This window comes from Balaenoptera borealis, assembly GCF_965194805.1.
Source record: "Balaenoptera borealis genome assembly, chromosome: X".
In the NCBI taxonomy this organism is placed as follows: Eukaryota; Metazoa; Chordata; class Mammalia; order Artiodactyla; family Balaenopteridae; genus Balaenoptera; species Balaenoptera borealis.
In genome coordinates, this window is record NC_138881.1 from 18,215,948 (window position 1) to 18,232,518 (window position 16,571).

At 40.8% G+C, this 16,571-nt stretch overlaps 1 protein-coding gene across 5 annotated transcripts in view; it reads left to right on the top strand.

The window, feature by feature from the left end:
- The first annotated feature begins 3,411 nt into the window (after positions 1 to 3,411).
- The window catches only part of CNKSR2 (connector enhancer of kinase suppressor of Ras 2), a 263,636-nt gene continuing 250,476 nt past the window's right edge, over positions 3,412 to 16,571 (top strand). For all 5 annotated transcript variants that reach the window (XM_082375497.1, XM_082375498.1, XM_082375499.1 and 2 more), the window contains exon 1: positions 3,412 to 9,129. In XM_082375497.1, the coding sequence (XP_082231623.1) occupies positions 9,066 to 9,129 (64 nt within the window). In that variant the 5' untranslated portion in view covers positions 3,412 to 9,065. The remainder of the gene's footprint in view (positions 9,130 to 16,571) is intronic.

Here is a 16,571-nt window from a genome sequence, read left to right on the forward strand (position 1 = left end):
GTTTTATATATACTGTCCAGGGTTTTTAGTTGTATTTAGTGGGAGGACTAGGGAAATGTACCTCTCCTTGGTCTTTCTGTAAGTAGAAGCGCCCCTCCTTAAATTATAAACATAAATCAGATCGTGTTTCTGACCTGCTTACAAGTCTTAAAGGTTTTTCACTGCACTCCAAGCTAGTTACCACATGGACTTAGAAGACCCTGTTTTTTCCAACTCCAGCCTATTTCTCTAGCCTCTTTCATGCCCTCGCCCATGCACTATGATTCACGCTGACTTCCTTTCTTTTCCTCAATCACATCAAACTCTTTATTGCCCCAGGGACTTTACAAATGCTTTTACTTCTCCCTTGAATGAGTTATTTCTGATCTTGGCCTGCCTGTATTTTTTGTATATCTCAACACTGTGCCTAAAAGTCACCTACTCAGAGAAGTCTTCTCTGATCACTGTAAGGAGTTTCCTCTCTCCCTTGCTGCAGTTGTTCTCTATCACTACACTTTGTATATTTCATGCCAGTATTTTTCATGATTTGCATTTATATATACATATTTTGTTTGCTTACGAGTGTATTGTATGTTTTCCACTAGATTGTAAACTTCACAGGCTCAGGAGCCATATTCATTATATTCACTAGTTTATCCATGGTGCTTAGCCAAGTCCCTGGTATACAGGAACCATTTAATAAAGGTCTGCTGAATGAATGAATGGAGACAAAACATTATACAATGTACAAATTACATTGCCATTTTATAATCTAGAAAGATGCTTATTTATTTATTTGGTATGCATTCATATTTTCATATTGTGAAATACACCAAAAACACTTTTGTTTGTCTCTGTCATTTTGCTTGCTACCTTATGTCAAAACTATCTATTTGTATGCTTTGTTTTGTTTATAGGATTCAAGGACAGCTACCATGTTTTACTCATTTTTGTATCTATATTCCTTAGCACATGGCCTATACCGAGTAGATGCTCATGATGAAAAATCAATAAATGATAGCTTCTGCAATGTGCTACAAAGTATTTGAAATAGTTCCTAAGAGACGCTAAACAAACCAAAATATTTTCATTACTTAGATGACCCAAATAACTAAGTTTCCTTTCAAAATCAAGAAAATGTCAAAAGCAGTGACAAACTTACATGCCTCTCTCTCTTTCTGGATACAGTTCTTGGTCAGTGGGAATAAATGATTTTTTCCACTTGGTATGAGCATCCTTAATTTTCCAATCTTCCTAGAAGTAAATAAGACCCATTTGAGAAAAAATGACAATATCTATGGAGAAAGAAAGAAATCTTCTTTTCCCACTCCCCATCTTTATTCCTCTGTAGTCTATCAATTATTAGCCAAGGACCAAACAATTTGTCTCCTACCTTAAGTACTTTTTATGTTTAAAATTTTTGATTTATAGATCTGTATTAATTTATAAATAGAACCTCTGAACTTATCTAGCACCAATTTTGCCAGTTCACATTTGCAACTACAAATAAGACTGCTAAATGTTCAGATGAAAATGGACCTAACATCTTGAATATGAGGGAATTCCCTAAGAGCTAGATGTTTTGTAAATAAATAATGTTAAAGCTCAGAAGAAAGGGTTTAGATCAGGGTTTTGTTTTTATCCTGCCATATTAACACAGAGTGTTTCTTTCATTAGTTATGGGGTTATCTTAGGGAGCCCCAATGATTGAAGCAAATGCAGTCTTTTCAAATTTGAAATCCAGCTCCTGCTGCTGCTGTTGCTGCTGATTTACTAGGCCAGGGCTGGACTGGCCTAGTTTATCCAGGCAGAGGTTCAGCAGAACTCACTCCTTTTGGGAGTATTTATGGACTTCCGAGATCGGATCTGTGCCAAGTGGTCAAGCAGTACCTAAGCAGCAGCGTGGTGGCAGCTGCTAGATTGGTTTATCACACCTCCATAGATTCAGCCTGTAAGGCAAAAACGACCCCAAATGAATTTAGAAAGTTTATTATTTACACAGACAGCAACACAATATCAGCATGGTGTCAACTCCCCATGTCCCTAGTCCCACAGGATGATACCAAACTGGAGGGGCCAGATGATAGATGATACAAGTGGTGGGTCACTCTGTCATTGAGGAGCCAACTCTAAACTATAGCTGAATGGTTCTTTAGTCTGAAGCTGTACCTGAAGCTGCTGTGAGATGGCAAGTCCCACGCCTCATTGGAACCAGGGTGGCAGATAAGAAATGGACTTGGGATAGCTCCTCACAGGATCGTCTTGCCATGTTCCAGGAAAGATCACAGGGCATTTTGCCATGACATGTGTCAGACTGGTTGAGCCTTGCATACACAGCCTATGCAGAGATGTGCAAGATGACCAGAGTGCCATGGTAAAGCTGTTCTCCTATAATCTGATGAGGAGGTGAGGATTTCAAAGTCAGCCTAGTTAAAAGGGCCATCATTCTATAAGTGGTGAAAGTATAATCAGATAAGAGTAGGGATCATCAATAGCTCCTGGGATTTCATCAGAAAATAGTATTGCAAGTGGTAGTGGTAAACTGAAGAATTGTTACCATTCATCATGGAGCCATCTGAATAAGATATACACCTAGGTGGGTTATGAGGAAGAAGAAAAACCAACTTGTGAAAAAGTTGATGGCGTATATACCAAGCCTTCCCATTTTGACATCTGGTTCTTCCACAGGTATCAATAAGGCCACGAAGGATATCTAAACTGACAGAAACACCAGATTTTTCTTCTCAGTTCTTACTGGAACATCATTTTTGCATTTCACACAATTTTGCACTCTTTTCTATCTGAAACTCTTTTTTCAATGGGTTTCCATGACACTGCATTCTCTTGGTTCTCCTTGTAATTTTTTTCTCTTTCTCTTCTGTGGGCTTCCTCCATGGGCATCTCACGCTCTCCTGGTCCTCATTCATATTCTTGTTTTAGTAGTGACTTTCAAGTCTATATCTTCAGCCCTTATATGTGAATGCAGAAACTGCCTACTGGAAAACCCTTCTCAGCTGTCCCATGGGTATCTCATGTTTAGAGTGTCCACAACAGAATATCTCAGATCACTTCCCTCTTCCAAATCCACTTTTATTTTTTATTTTAGATGGAGAAATAATTTACCCATTCACCAAAGCTAGAATCATGCAAATCATTCTTGATATTCCTCTTTTCCTAACCTTTCATATCCAATCAACCACCAAGTTCTCCTGAATATTTATTAAATTCATCCCCTTCTCTCCATCCTCACCTCCACTCATCTATTTCTGACCCAAGACATCTCTTCATTGGTCTATTGCTACATCCTTCAAACTGACTTCTCCCTCCATCCTGTCCCTCTCAAATCTGTGCTCTCCATGGCTGTCAGTCAATATAAAACATAAATATATAAATATGACCAAGTCACTTTATTGCTTAAAATCCTTATACGGCTCTATCTTTTTAGGTTACCTTTTAGTTTGAATTTTTCCCCCTGATCTGGCTATTGCCCACCCCTCCCACCTCATCTCCCATTACCTCTTGCTTTGCTTTTCAACTCCAGCCATCCAGGCACTTCTACATAGTGCTCTATAACTGCTCACACATATAGTCTTCCTCCCAGTTGTTAGGTACCCTTCTGTGCATAGTACAGGGCACATCTATCATTGCACTTATCACATTATCCTATTAAATTAATTGTGAATGTTTCTGTTTCCCCTACCAGTCTATGAGCATCTTGGTCACCTTTGCATTCACAAAATCAAGCTCATTTTTCTGATTAAAGTATACAACTTGGGCCACCACATTGGCAGTGTTCAAAAAATGTTTATTTAACAATAAGTTTATATGCTTTTCATTAAGGGCTGCTAAGTGCACCAGAAACTTCCCTGGTGGGCTAGGGCTAGTTAAGAAAACTAGGTTTCCTAATCTTAGGTGGGCTCTGGGATTTTTATTAGATTGTGATTAATAAAAATCTAACAGCAGGGAATACCTGGAAAGAGCCCTACAAAAAACCCTATTGGGATAACTTCAACTCCAGCCAATTTTTCTTCACTCAGAGATGACTGTTGTGAATCTTGGTCTGGAAAGGACATGGCTTGATTTAATACAGTTTACCCTTGAGGCAGAACAGCAAAGAAAGGATTCTACTAATTTAATTATAGTCTCAGGGTGCTTCTCCCTGATAATCTAAAGGGAGGTTTGGCCCAGAGAAGCACACTTGAAGGCCCATTTACAGTTAAAGATCTCTTCCTACTTGCTTCTCTGACTATTGGAGGCATAGACAGATTGCTATCAGAGGCTTTAGCTCTTTACTCATAGCTATTAGTTGAATTATACTACAAGAAAATAAAAACATTGTTCCAGAAATTTTGCTTAACTTTCTCTGGAGCAAGTTTTATATACTGTTCCTGAGAATAACTTGTATCTTGTTTAATCACTACTAATCTTATCAGAATTGCCTAGCTCATTTTTCTGATCAAGGTATACAACTGGGCCAGCACAGAACACCTGCTTTTAGAATTATAGGAAAGGTTTGGGCAAAACTAAGTGGAAAAAAGAGGGCTCCCATCCCTTCCTATCTTTTAGGACAGGGACGACCCACACAGCTGTTCTGTGTTGTCACTTCTCACTAATCATTCAAAAATGAAAGATAAAAGAGAGAAAAAAATTTCTGATAATATATTAATCATTAAAAAAGCAAGAAATCTAAACATTAAACAGAGAGCTATAGCAAAAACACAATCTAAGCAAACTGGGACAATCACCAGAAAGGGCTCTGCAAGACATTTTGTCTAAATGTTAAATAACTAAAAAACATTAAAATATGTCTTGCCTGGCAAGTCTGAGGTCTGATGCAGAGCAAGCTTCTTAGCAGAAGAAATAGGAAGTGAAGATTAAGGCCCCTATAAAAATAACCTAGGTTAGAAATCTTTAACTTGCAGCTCCAGAAGAAACATTCACATTATTTACTCCTGTCTTTGGCCCCAAAGAGACAAAGGCTTTAGGCTCCTTCCCCATCTGCCCTCATCCCTAAGAGTCAGAGCCATTGAGCACCTAGATTCTAGTCAGAGAACCTTTGTAAATTTCATATCTGAAGTACTTAGACTCATTACATATACTACAAAATCTTAACTGAAAATATTTTGGTCAAGAGATTTTAATTTTTTATTGAACTCTAGAAGGTCTAAAAGACAAAAAAGACAAAACTATAACAATTGGGTTAAACGATGATTTAAAGTGGTTTATTTTTTATTTTTTAAAATTAATTAATTAATTTATTTATTTATTGGCTGCATTGGGTCTTCGTTGCTGCGGGCGGGCTTTCTCTAGTTGCGGCGAGCGGGGGCTACTCTTCGTTGCAGTACGCGGGCTTCTCATTGTGGTGGCTTCTCTTGCTGCGGAGCACGGGTTCTAGGCACGTGGGCTTCAGTAGTTGTGGCATGCAGGCTCAGTAGTTGTGGCTCGTTAAAGTGGTTTATTTTGATATGGTTGCAAACATCTCACAAGTTCTATGTCTCCAATTAATCAGTTTAATATTTCTCCTTTGCCTGCTTCCAAAAAGAATCCAAGTCTGCTTCCAAAGAATCAGTTTGGCTTTTATATCTAGACTGTTGAAGTATGTGTCACATATCATTTAGTGCACTGTTTTGATATGTAGTTTATGATAACATACCTTTTCCCCTAATCTTTGAGATTTGTTCATTAAGAGAAGGCAAAACTAAGAGGTTGAAGTTTGTATGTAATAACGTTATACTAACAAAAATGGGTCAAGACATTAACATTGTGAATAATAGGCAAAAAAATATAAAAGCCAGTTTATTTGAAAAGTTGTGGAAAGAAAAATGCAGGAACGATTTAGCTGAGTCATTTGGAGTTAAGAATAAAAGAGTGAAGGCAAAGACGATTTAATCATTTTATTTTTCTTCTCCCCAAATCAAGACTGAGTGAAGTCAGTTGTGTTCTTAACAAACTAAGTGAAATAATTAATGCCTATTATACTGTCAAAATCTAAGGCAACTTTTTGATGTTTTGTATGTTTTGTAGGGGAAACCTCAGGGAGGAGGACTTGGGAAAAATACCTCAGGCCTTGGTGAACGCTATTAGATAGTATAACCCCACACTCACATTTTGGCTCAGTCATTCCTAGTTTTTACAATTACTTTTCTAATAGTTATCTCAGGTGATTATATTAAATAAATTCCTTACTGTAACATATATAGGAGGAGAACATGTACAACTTAATTCTGTGACGTAATTCTCAAAATCCTCTTTCTCTAGGACTGTTTTTTCCATCTTCTTTGGTACTGGTCTTTCATGAAATACGTATCTTTTATTTTTACCACATCCTGGTGTTTGGCATTTGTTTTGATACTCCATTCATTATGCAAACAATATGTCACTTGAACCTTGCTTGCAATATGACGTAGTCTGGTTGCTTGTCATACAAGCACAGTCAGGATATACTGTTTGGTGTTTCAGCCAAATTTCTTCACTTCCTATATTCTCACAGTTGGTACCGCACAGGCACACTCATGGTGACTCTTAGCCTCCTTTGTAGTTAACTTTCTGATGAGACATATTCAGTTAACTTTCAATAGACCTTCCCCTTCCAAAGTACTGTTCATTTTGGGACACTGATACAAACCGTTTTACTAGTTTTAAAAGTCATATTCTGGAATCACCTTAACTTGGTACTACAATCATGCGTCATGACCTCAAATTACTTAACCTCTTTAAGCTTTATTCATTAACTTATTCAACATTTATTGAACTATATGTAATAGGCTCTGGGGATAGGAAGTGAATGTGATAGCCAAGAGTTTCTCATCTGTAAAACGTGGCTAATGATAGAGCTGTTTTGAGGATAAAATATATGTAAAGTACTTAGCACAGTGCTCAATAAGTGTTCATTGTTATTATTAGCAGTATTATTTTGATCAAATTACTTTTAACATCTCCCTGTGACTGTAACCTCTAATGATTCACAATGCATCCATTCCATTACGTTTCTGAACAGAAAGCTACTCCATAAAGTACTGATGCTGGAATTGATCTTTTCTAGAAATATTGATGCAATGTTCCGAGAACACTGGAATGTAGGCACTCCAAGATACAATACCTTTCACACCTGGTCAGCCAAGAAAAAAACTGTAAATCACAACCACGGTCTGGATTATGAAAGGAAAGTGCTATACCTGTACCGTCTGAGTGTAGACTTGTCTAGATAATCTTCTACATTTCTTTCCAAAATCTCTCATATACTTTTAAGTTTGTATTATTAGAAAAATAAACAACAAGCCTACAGACAGGCCATCTTAAGTTTTACTTGTTGTGTATCACTAGCCTGAAAAGATCAAAAATATTTTTACTGTGGTTTCAGCTTTTTGTGGGGGGGCGGGGGCAGGTGGGGGTGATGTCAACTCATGTTAGTTGAGAAAAGTGGCAGTTCTGCATCCCATGCAATTGAACTAGAGAAAATGGGTTACTGCAAGAACTGGCAAATCCTATTGCCATTATTGCAATGGTTATAGAAATAAAATGAGTTTCTCTTTTACTCAGTGGAACTATTTAAGAATGACAAAGAGAAAACATCTACAACGGTGGCAGAGACTTTGCGTCCAAACATTCTAGGATGAGTTATTTGTCGTTTAAACCGAGCCTCATTAGGCAAACTGTTTTACTAAGGACTGCACAGGAGCCTGTGTAAGATTTCGGAAGAACAGGAGTTTTGAAGAACCATGTTGTTTACACTTTGTCACTCATTTTCAAGCCCAGTGTTACCCTTCAGTTCTTATACAAGAATATCTGAAAACAAAAGGACATCCTGTAAAATGGGCACTGGGTGCTCTGAGCGTCGGAAGAGTTGGCCGAAAACCCGACACCAAGCCCTTCAAAAGGCACGTGGGGCCGAACCTCCCTCGGAATCGCCGCGGCCGGCGCTCGAAGGCTCCAGGCTCCGCGCCTGACTTCCCAGGGCCGGTGCAGCACCGGGGGCGGTCCGACAGCACCGGCCCTCCTGCCTCGTCATCGCTGCGTTTCTGGCTGGCGGAGCCCGGTCCCCGTCCGCGGCATTCCACGCCTCCGTCTCCGCGGGCGTGCGCGGGGCTCGGGAATCACCTCGGGAGCCCACTCAGCAGCGTGGAGGGCGGGCGCGAGGAAAGCCCGGGCTCCCGCTGTAACCCCCGCACTCAGCGGCGTCCCCCACCCCTCGGCGGCGGGGCCGCAGGTACCTCCTCAGCCGCCTCAGCAGTCGGCGCTCAACTGGTGGGCAGCCCGTCCCGCCGCCGCCACGTCCGCTCAGAGGCCCTTCGGAGCCGCGCTCCCGCCGCCGGCACCTGACTGACTGACTGACTGGCTGACCGACCGACCCGAGGCTGGAACCCGCGCCGCCGCCGCGGCCGCCGCCGCCGCGCACGCGCTCCTCGCCCGCCTCCGTCCCGGGGCGGCCCGCGGGGCGGGAACGCGACGCTACGAGCCGCCCGCACCTGCCTGACTGACAGGCAGACCCCGGGATCGGGCCTCGTGCCGGCGCGCGCACGCGCACGCGCCTGGCGCGGCTGCCGTCGGCCCCGGGGGCGGGACCGCGCGGCAACGAGCGGGCGGGGGGCTCGTGGTGCGCGCGCCCCGCACCCGAGGGCTGCGGAGAGATATTTTGGGTGGCAGGAGGCCCCTCGTCATTTCCGCCGGGCTGCTGGTCGTGCCGGGGGCTTCACTCTCGCGCACGAGGCGAACGGGCAAGTTGGCTGCGGGCGTGTGGCGGCAGCTCCTTCCCTTAGCGCTGCGACCCTCGGCAGTGCAAGCCATGAACTGAAGCCCCGAGGGACGGAGACCCGAGCGGAGTTGCGGAGCCACGGCAGCAGCCGCCGCCTCAGCGGGGAGCGAGCAGACCCGGCGCGGAGCCGCGACCCCGGCGCTTTTCCCTCCCCGTCGCCGCTCCCACCGCTGCAGCCGCGAGACTCGACACACAAAAGCCGCCTTCTCCACGCCGCCCGCCCAACGAGGCAGCGGCCAGCGAGGGACCCCACCTGAGGGCGGCTCGGGCTGCTGAGTTCGTTTTGTGTCTGAGCTCCGAGCTCCGCGCCGCGCGCGGAACCGACCCTGTGCTCATGGCTCTGATCATGGAACCGGTGAGCAAATGGTCTCCGAGTCAAGTAGTGGACTGGATGAAAGGTAATGCCCGCTGTGCGGAGGGCGAGGCGGCCCTGGGGCTCGGGGTCCCGGCGCGCGGGAGGGAAGGGGCGCCCGCCGCGGCCGAGCCCGCCATCGGGGCTGCAGCCGGCTGATCGTGGGGCGCCGAGGGCGGCGGGGGACCTCCAGGGCTGACTGGGGCTCGGGATCCCGGTCTCCTATTGTCTCCAGCCAGTGGCTTCCCAGCCGGAGAGGGGCGCGGAGAGCGCGGGGGTGGCCGGGGCGACCCGATGGGAGGCTGGGAGCCGGACGGTGGAATCCCTGTCAGGCTTTCCGGCTCCTAGCTCCCCTTGGTGCCCCCAGGGAGGACGTGTCGACCCTGCTTTCTCTCCCCAGGGAGGAGCCCCCAGGGACGGTCGACCGTTCCCCGGCCCCTTTGTTCCTGGGAATCCTGACGCCCCCTTGGCGGCCGCCCCTGCCAAGTGCCTTTTCTTGCGCCAACTCTCCCTGCAACTTTTAAGCCCACATAATGGTGTCAGGACGCGGCCGCCGGGGTTTGGATCCGGGGAGCTCCCCCTCTTCCCCAGGTTGGGCTGAGGATGCTCGGGGGATGCGCTGCTTTGGGGGAGAGGAAAACATGCTTCCCCCGGGACGGCATCTGCGCTGGTATCTGTGGCTCCCTCCTGTGCATCCCTCCGCGTCCTTTGCCTCCTCCTCTTCTGGCCGCTTGAGATTTTGAATCTTTAAGGCTTTTTACTGGGGGCTCGACCCCAGGTGTAAGGTGATGCACATTCAAGTGCCCCCTCATTTATTCCATCTTGAAGACTCTCCCCTTTTTTCCCATGGGCAATTTCTAATAACCATACTTAAAGACATTCGCCCTCTTAATCTCAAACGTGGGCTTTTTCTCTGTCCCTGGGCTTTCCTGCCTCACTATCTCCCTCTGTTGTCTGTTGTCTGAGTTAGAGGACCCTCTCCTCACGACCACTGCGCCCCCTCCCATCCCCAAGATTCCTAAGATTTGGGGAATGCTGACGGGATGGAGGGGATGGACAAAAAAGGATTGCTCGCCACACTTGGGAGATGTTAAGAGTTTTGCTCGTGGTTATTCCTAGGCACAAACTCTGGGTAGATTAGTCAGGGACCAAAGGCTTATCATTTGCAAATGCCGTTCCAAAGATGAGGGAGCCCCTTCTTAGGGCTTGCTTAGCAGTCAGACTTTCTAAGCTCCAGGTACTTTAGAATGAAAGTAGGGTGATTGGAAGTGATTGAGAACGACAGAGGGAAACTCAATTTTTTTTTTCTTTTTCCCCCGAGCCTTTTCAGCCTCTTGCTTGTCTTGTGGATTTTCCTTTATCCATTTGCTTTCCTTTTATTCCCTTACTTGCCCCTTTATTCTTCATTTATTTCGTTTTTCTTTTCTAATATGTGGAAAGTGCTTTGTAACTGCAAAGCGCAGTACAAATGAGAGTGTACTGAATTAAATCGAATTCATTATTTATCGACTGCCCCCCTGTGTGCGGTGCATTGTGCTAAGGTGCCATGGGTGCCATGACTAAGACAAAGTCCTGCAGTGGCTCATTTTTTTTTTTCTGTTCCTTCTTCTGTTTTCATATTGCTATTGAAATTCCGCTCTCCTAGATTCCCACCAATTTTTCCCCCCTTCGGATTGTCAGATGCAGACAAACATCTGTCTTCTCTGTTTCTCAGTCATGGAAGAAAGAGCCAGAGCACATGCGAAAAGCAAGAATGCTTAATTAAAACCCTTTCTTTGAATTTGCCTAAAAGAGTACTTCAGTTTGAGTCTTGTTACTGAAATACTCAAAGAAAAGCTATCTTGGCTCCATGGGAGTCAGATTACCTTCAGAGACTACCTCTCACAAATTCCCATGATGCTTGTAGTGAGTGCTGCATACTCCATCTTCTTCACCTCCCACCCTCCCAGTACATTCTTGCACTTTCCCCACTCTCTACACTTTAGGTCCACTGAAGCATGTAGAACATATGATGTACATATTCTGACACACATTTTTAGTTTCTCAGTACACTAGTCCTTTAAAAATCTCTCCAGCCTAAAATGCAGCTTCTTTGGAGTTGGGCTAACATCATTAGCTGTGATTTTAAGTGATTGTTATATTTAAGTTGAATAACTTATTTTCATACCTGTTGGTGATGCATCTTAGAGCTATTTGAAAAGACAGAATTTGTGTATCTCTGTATACATTAGACTGGAAGAGAATAACTCATGTCATTATCTGTATACTTCAAGTTCCAAACTGCTTACTGCTGAAATTTCCATAATCTTCATATAAATTTGATTTGAGATATTATCAGAAAATAAGGTTTAAAAAAAGTACTAAGATGAAACAAACATTTCCTCAAATTAATTAACTTAATTAAGGTAACTTACACTATTAGCTTAATTAATCCCCCCACCCTTTTCCCCAAATAAACTTTACAAAATACATTTAAAAAATACTTTTCACCCTTTTTTCAGATGCACTAATGTTTAAAAGTCAATTAATTTAGGCTGTAGCTTTGGAACGACCAAACCTCATTTAGTGTTGTATAATGTATAGTGTTATAAAGGCAGTACCAAAGGATGAACAGGACTTTTGAACAACTGCAGCATTGTGGGAGTTCTTTAAAACATGCTTCTAATGTGACAGTTTCATCATCCTTAACATTTAAAGCATATATATGACATATGCTTTCACCTAGTCACAATGGTAGATAGTTATAACTCTCTTTAGTAAGGTATATGCTTTATGCTCTTTCTAGGGTATTTTTTTCTTCACTAAACAGAAAAGGAACCATTAAGCATATAAGAATAGCATGGCCATATGTTTAATGCTTCCAGACAGTTTATTGAAGTGCTATAGAAACTCAGTCAGCAGAGAGGGAAATGAAGGGAAAACCACCTGGCTGGCAAGATTATTAAGCTTTGGTAGAATATATTCAAGATTAATTATGAAGGACCATATATACACTGCAATTCACTTTAATTTATTACTTTTTATTAAAATATATTTGAGGGACACATAAGTATTAAATTTATGTTAATTATTATTAAAAAACGCTATGAGGAAATACTTCCTTTTTTTTTTTTTTTTTTTGCTCACCCCCAACTCCACTATTTGTGAAATACAATACTCATTGAATTTTCTCCTGACAGTAAAAATTTGATGTGACACAGTGTCAATGTTAGTTCCAGTAAATATATGAACTCCTCATGAGTCAGTAGAATAAGCATTTATATCCCACATTATCCTGATAGTGCTTCAGGCTATTTGGAAATGTCTCATAGCCTTCAAAATTAATTTTAAAAAGTAATTTTATAAAAATATTTTTTGAGAAAATCAAATACTCATCATTTAGTGCTTGAAACTAACCTTTTTCAGTTGGAAATTGCATTCAGTCCTCCTGTAGTTTTGACAAAATTTTAAAACATAAACCTTTTTACAGTGAATAAAAGCAAAGCAGTTATTAGGAAAAGCTATAGGTAGAAAAGTAGGCCAATAACTGTTTCTAATTTTTGCTCAGTCTGTTACTCTAAAATACATTATTTCTCAACTCCTGTCTGTTCACTTGGAGGGCCTGGAAATATTTCATAATCTGCAGTTGCTTGAGTCTACTTTTTTTGCCTTCTGAAATATAACGAAAACCTTTGAACACGTTTGGGCCCCTATTATTAATTTTATCATTAATTTTCCTTGTCCTTGTCACACCCAATAATTCCAGTTTTTTTCTCACACCTTTTCTGCCTTTTGAAATTCTTTCAAAATATCCAGATGTCTAAGATAAAGTTATTTTCCGGGGCCAGCTCCCTTTCTGACATTTTTTCCAGTGATCTTTAATCCCTTTCTGGATCAAATAAAATGGATTATTGTTTTCAGAGTCAACTGACAGGCCCCGCTTTGCTGATCTTCTCTTATGGTCTCTGTGACTTAGCTCCATGCACTCTTATGTTATTATGATTCCTAAAATCATCTAAATTTTTAAGATAGCCTCTGAAGCCATCCCACAATTAACTGCTCTGGTCTTTCCTGTTTGCTATAAACCATTTTCTTTAAGAAGCATTCACTGACTTCTAATTTCTGTCCTGATGACTCAGCCTTCTTGAGGACAGAAAATGAAATACATTATTTTAGGTATTAAAAAACAAAGATAAAGCCAACGTTTTGCATGCAACCCTAAAAAGAGGAAAATGCAGTGATGAAATAAGGTCTATTTAGTATAAAAGTTTACATGCTCTAAAGGAAAATGCGTCCGATAACGGAAAGCAGTTTTGACAGGTACGATGCCCTTTAGTAATTTTTTTCCCCCTCATAGGACCCAGAGCTGAAGTTGAAATTTATCTTAATCAGGTGAAGGAAAATGTCAACATTTCGAGTTAAACTGTTTTGAGAGAGAGATCAGAAATAATTTTGTGGCAGGAACTTGAGAAGTATACACCGTAAGGGAAAAAAATATATGCTAAATGTTTAAATTGGTGCTATTACCTCTTTTTGAAAAATTAGTTTTTTTTCTCAATTGCAGCGTGACTAGATAGTAACCAACAATCACCTGCTTTGGATTTGACATTTTTGGAACAGGAATTCTTGTCATTTTATACAAAGAGGAAATTTACCTTTTTGATATGTAGAGTTTAGTTCACAAGAAACGTTTTGTTTGTAGTGTCATTAACATTTGCTCCTTAAGGTAACACGCATGATGTAGTGCATAGTAGGAAAAAAAAGAGTATATTTATGTAGATGTTTTCTAGTTCTTAGATATTTACTTAGTACTTCAGCATGGAAGGTGCTTTGATGGATGAATTTAAATAATTCCCTGCTTTGGAGAAATTAGTATCTAAGGGATGGCAGTGACATTGGCAAACCTATGCCAAGACAGAGACAGGTACCAACTAGTACATTTGGTAAATTTTAAGAGTTTGCATATGTATACAAGCACCAATGGAAAGAGAAGATGATGATTTTAGTAAGTCAGGAAGGAATCCATGGGGAAGGTTTGAGCAACTGTTTAAGCAGTTTATTTAAGGTATATTCTAAGAGGGATGTATTCTAAATGTAGAAGCAGAGCAAGAGACTCCAGAGTTGAGATGGGGCGATTAACCAGAGGAGTTGAGTCTACGTTTGTCTGGTTGAAAGAGAAAGGTGGGCAGTACAGGGAAAGTGAGGGAGGAGCATGAGTAGGTGGCACAAAGTACAAGAACAAATCTGCATTTCACAAAGACAATAAAAGTCTCATCATGTCCTGAGTTTAAATAAATACCACATTATAAAACTTTGGCTGCCGAAAATAAGCCCATTTCTGTTTCTCAGGAATAATTTGGAAATAATGTTAAAATGAGTTATTTTGAAGATTAATTACATCATTAACATTATGTTGTTGGATATTTAGAATGTTACTGATCCAAATTCTTACATGAAGAATGCAGATTGGCTTTTAAATGTTGATGTTGTTCTTAAAGCAATGATAAATTATCATTTTCATTCATAGCAGAGTGACCTCAGATTAGAACCTAACATTTTCTTAATGACTTTTAGCTTTCTATATGACTTCCCTCACACACAAGGCTTATTGTGAAAGATGAAGCATTAGCTTCTCTAAAGAGTCCTAGAAGGATGGATCATCAGTACTAATTTAAAGGTGGGGGAGAGGGAGGGTAAGTAATTTGAAAAACAAAATGGAGTCTAAAGCTTTATGTTTATGAGTTTGTCATGGATTAGTGTCTGGATGAAGAATAGGCTCATTGTTTTGAATAGCATTCAGTGAGTGAATTCAGTTTTCATGCATAGCATAGGCCTGTGCTACCCAAAATGGTACATTTCTCTGGTTGTGAAAACCAAATGATCAAAAGCCAAAAAGTTGATTTTTGCTAAGTATTTTAAAGTATTATTTTTATATTAAAATAAACATAGATATTATATTCATGGTATAGAAAGCAAAATTGGCATGATTTTAAAGATGAGACCAGAGGCTTAACAGGAATTTTAGGCTTGCAGCAGGCTGTTTAAAGCTGCATTTCCCAGACCTCCCAGGGTTATGAGTACACTCTGTTCAGCAATTATGGATACATCAGTGGAAAAGTTTAAGAAGTGGTGGTTGGGTTTAGAAAAAGTAAAATGTATGTACTCTGCTTCCTCTTTTTCTCCTCTTGCAAAGGATAAAATATTATCTTTTCAGTCAAGGTCATGATAATTACAGCATCTTACTTTGTTTGATCCATAAACCTGTGGTCAGGATGAACTTCTTGAGAATGATTCCCATCTAATCCTGTCCTCCCCATCAGCTTAAAAAATTTAATGGTTTCTCACTGTTTTTAGGATAAAGTCCTTAAAATGGCCTATAAGACCCTGGAAGGTTTGGCTGTTGCCTGTGAGGTAAACCTCATTGCTAGCACTAGCTGCTACTCGGGCCTTCTTTCAGTCCTGTTTACCCAGCCCTTGAGACTTTGCACTTTTTCTTCACCCAGTTAAATCCTGCTCATCCTTCAGATCTCAAGCCTTCCCTCCTCTGCCTCAGAAAAGCCTTCCTGAATCCCCAAATCACATCAAATCCTCAGTTATGCACTCTCTTGGTACTGTGTATATCTTCTTTGTTCCATTTGCCAGTTTTATTTTTTACCTTGATTTGTATGATTATTTGATGAGGGCAGGGAACCCATCTTTTTGCATAACAGTGCATAAGAAAGTATCTGGTGAAAAGTAGGCACTTAGGAAATATTTGTTGAGTAAAGGAATAAATAAATTTATTCACAGATTACTGGTCTGTCGACAAATCTGCTTTCCTAAATGACGATGCACGTAAAGTCCCTTATAATGAAATGCCCTAATGGATACTTCAGAGACAAGTTGTATACTGTGTGCCAGAATACAGTGTAAGTAGGGTTGCTTTGTCCGTTTTTCATAGTTGTGTTGCTGTCTAGCCAATTCAATGATCTAAATCATGGTGTAGATTCATTTTGTTAAGAAATGTTAATTTCAGTGAATCTGTAACATTTCTGTGTTTATGCTATAAATATTATTTGCTGATGTCATTTCATAGGCCAACACAATAGGCAAACTTCTACTTAAAAATCAAAACATACCCCTTTTCTTAAGTATTTTCTTTCATACAAATTTTCTAATTGTTGCTTCATTTTGGTGTTTTTAAAAGAACACCATATATTTTGGAATGCATGGTAGAATGAAATTGAAAAAAAGGCCTTACATTTTTCCTCTTAAAAAAGTAAAGAAAATAAAGTTCATATAAGAAATTAAAATGTATTTTTCTGTTGTGAGAAGAAAATGCCCTTTATTTGTTAATATAGAGGATAAAATGAAAAAAAAAAGCCCGTTAGCTTAATGAGAACCATTATCTTCTCATTATATTTAATGTTGAATTTACATTTTTATTAATAGGAATAAAATTAAGATATTTAAAGATGCATCTTAATTCAGCATTTCTTATATAACTTCATCGCACTCTGATTTTGAAAA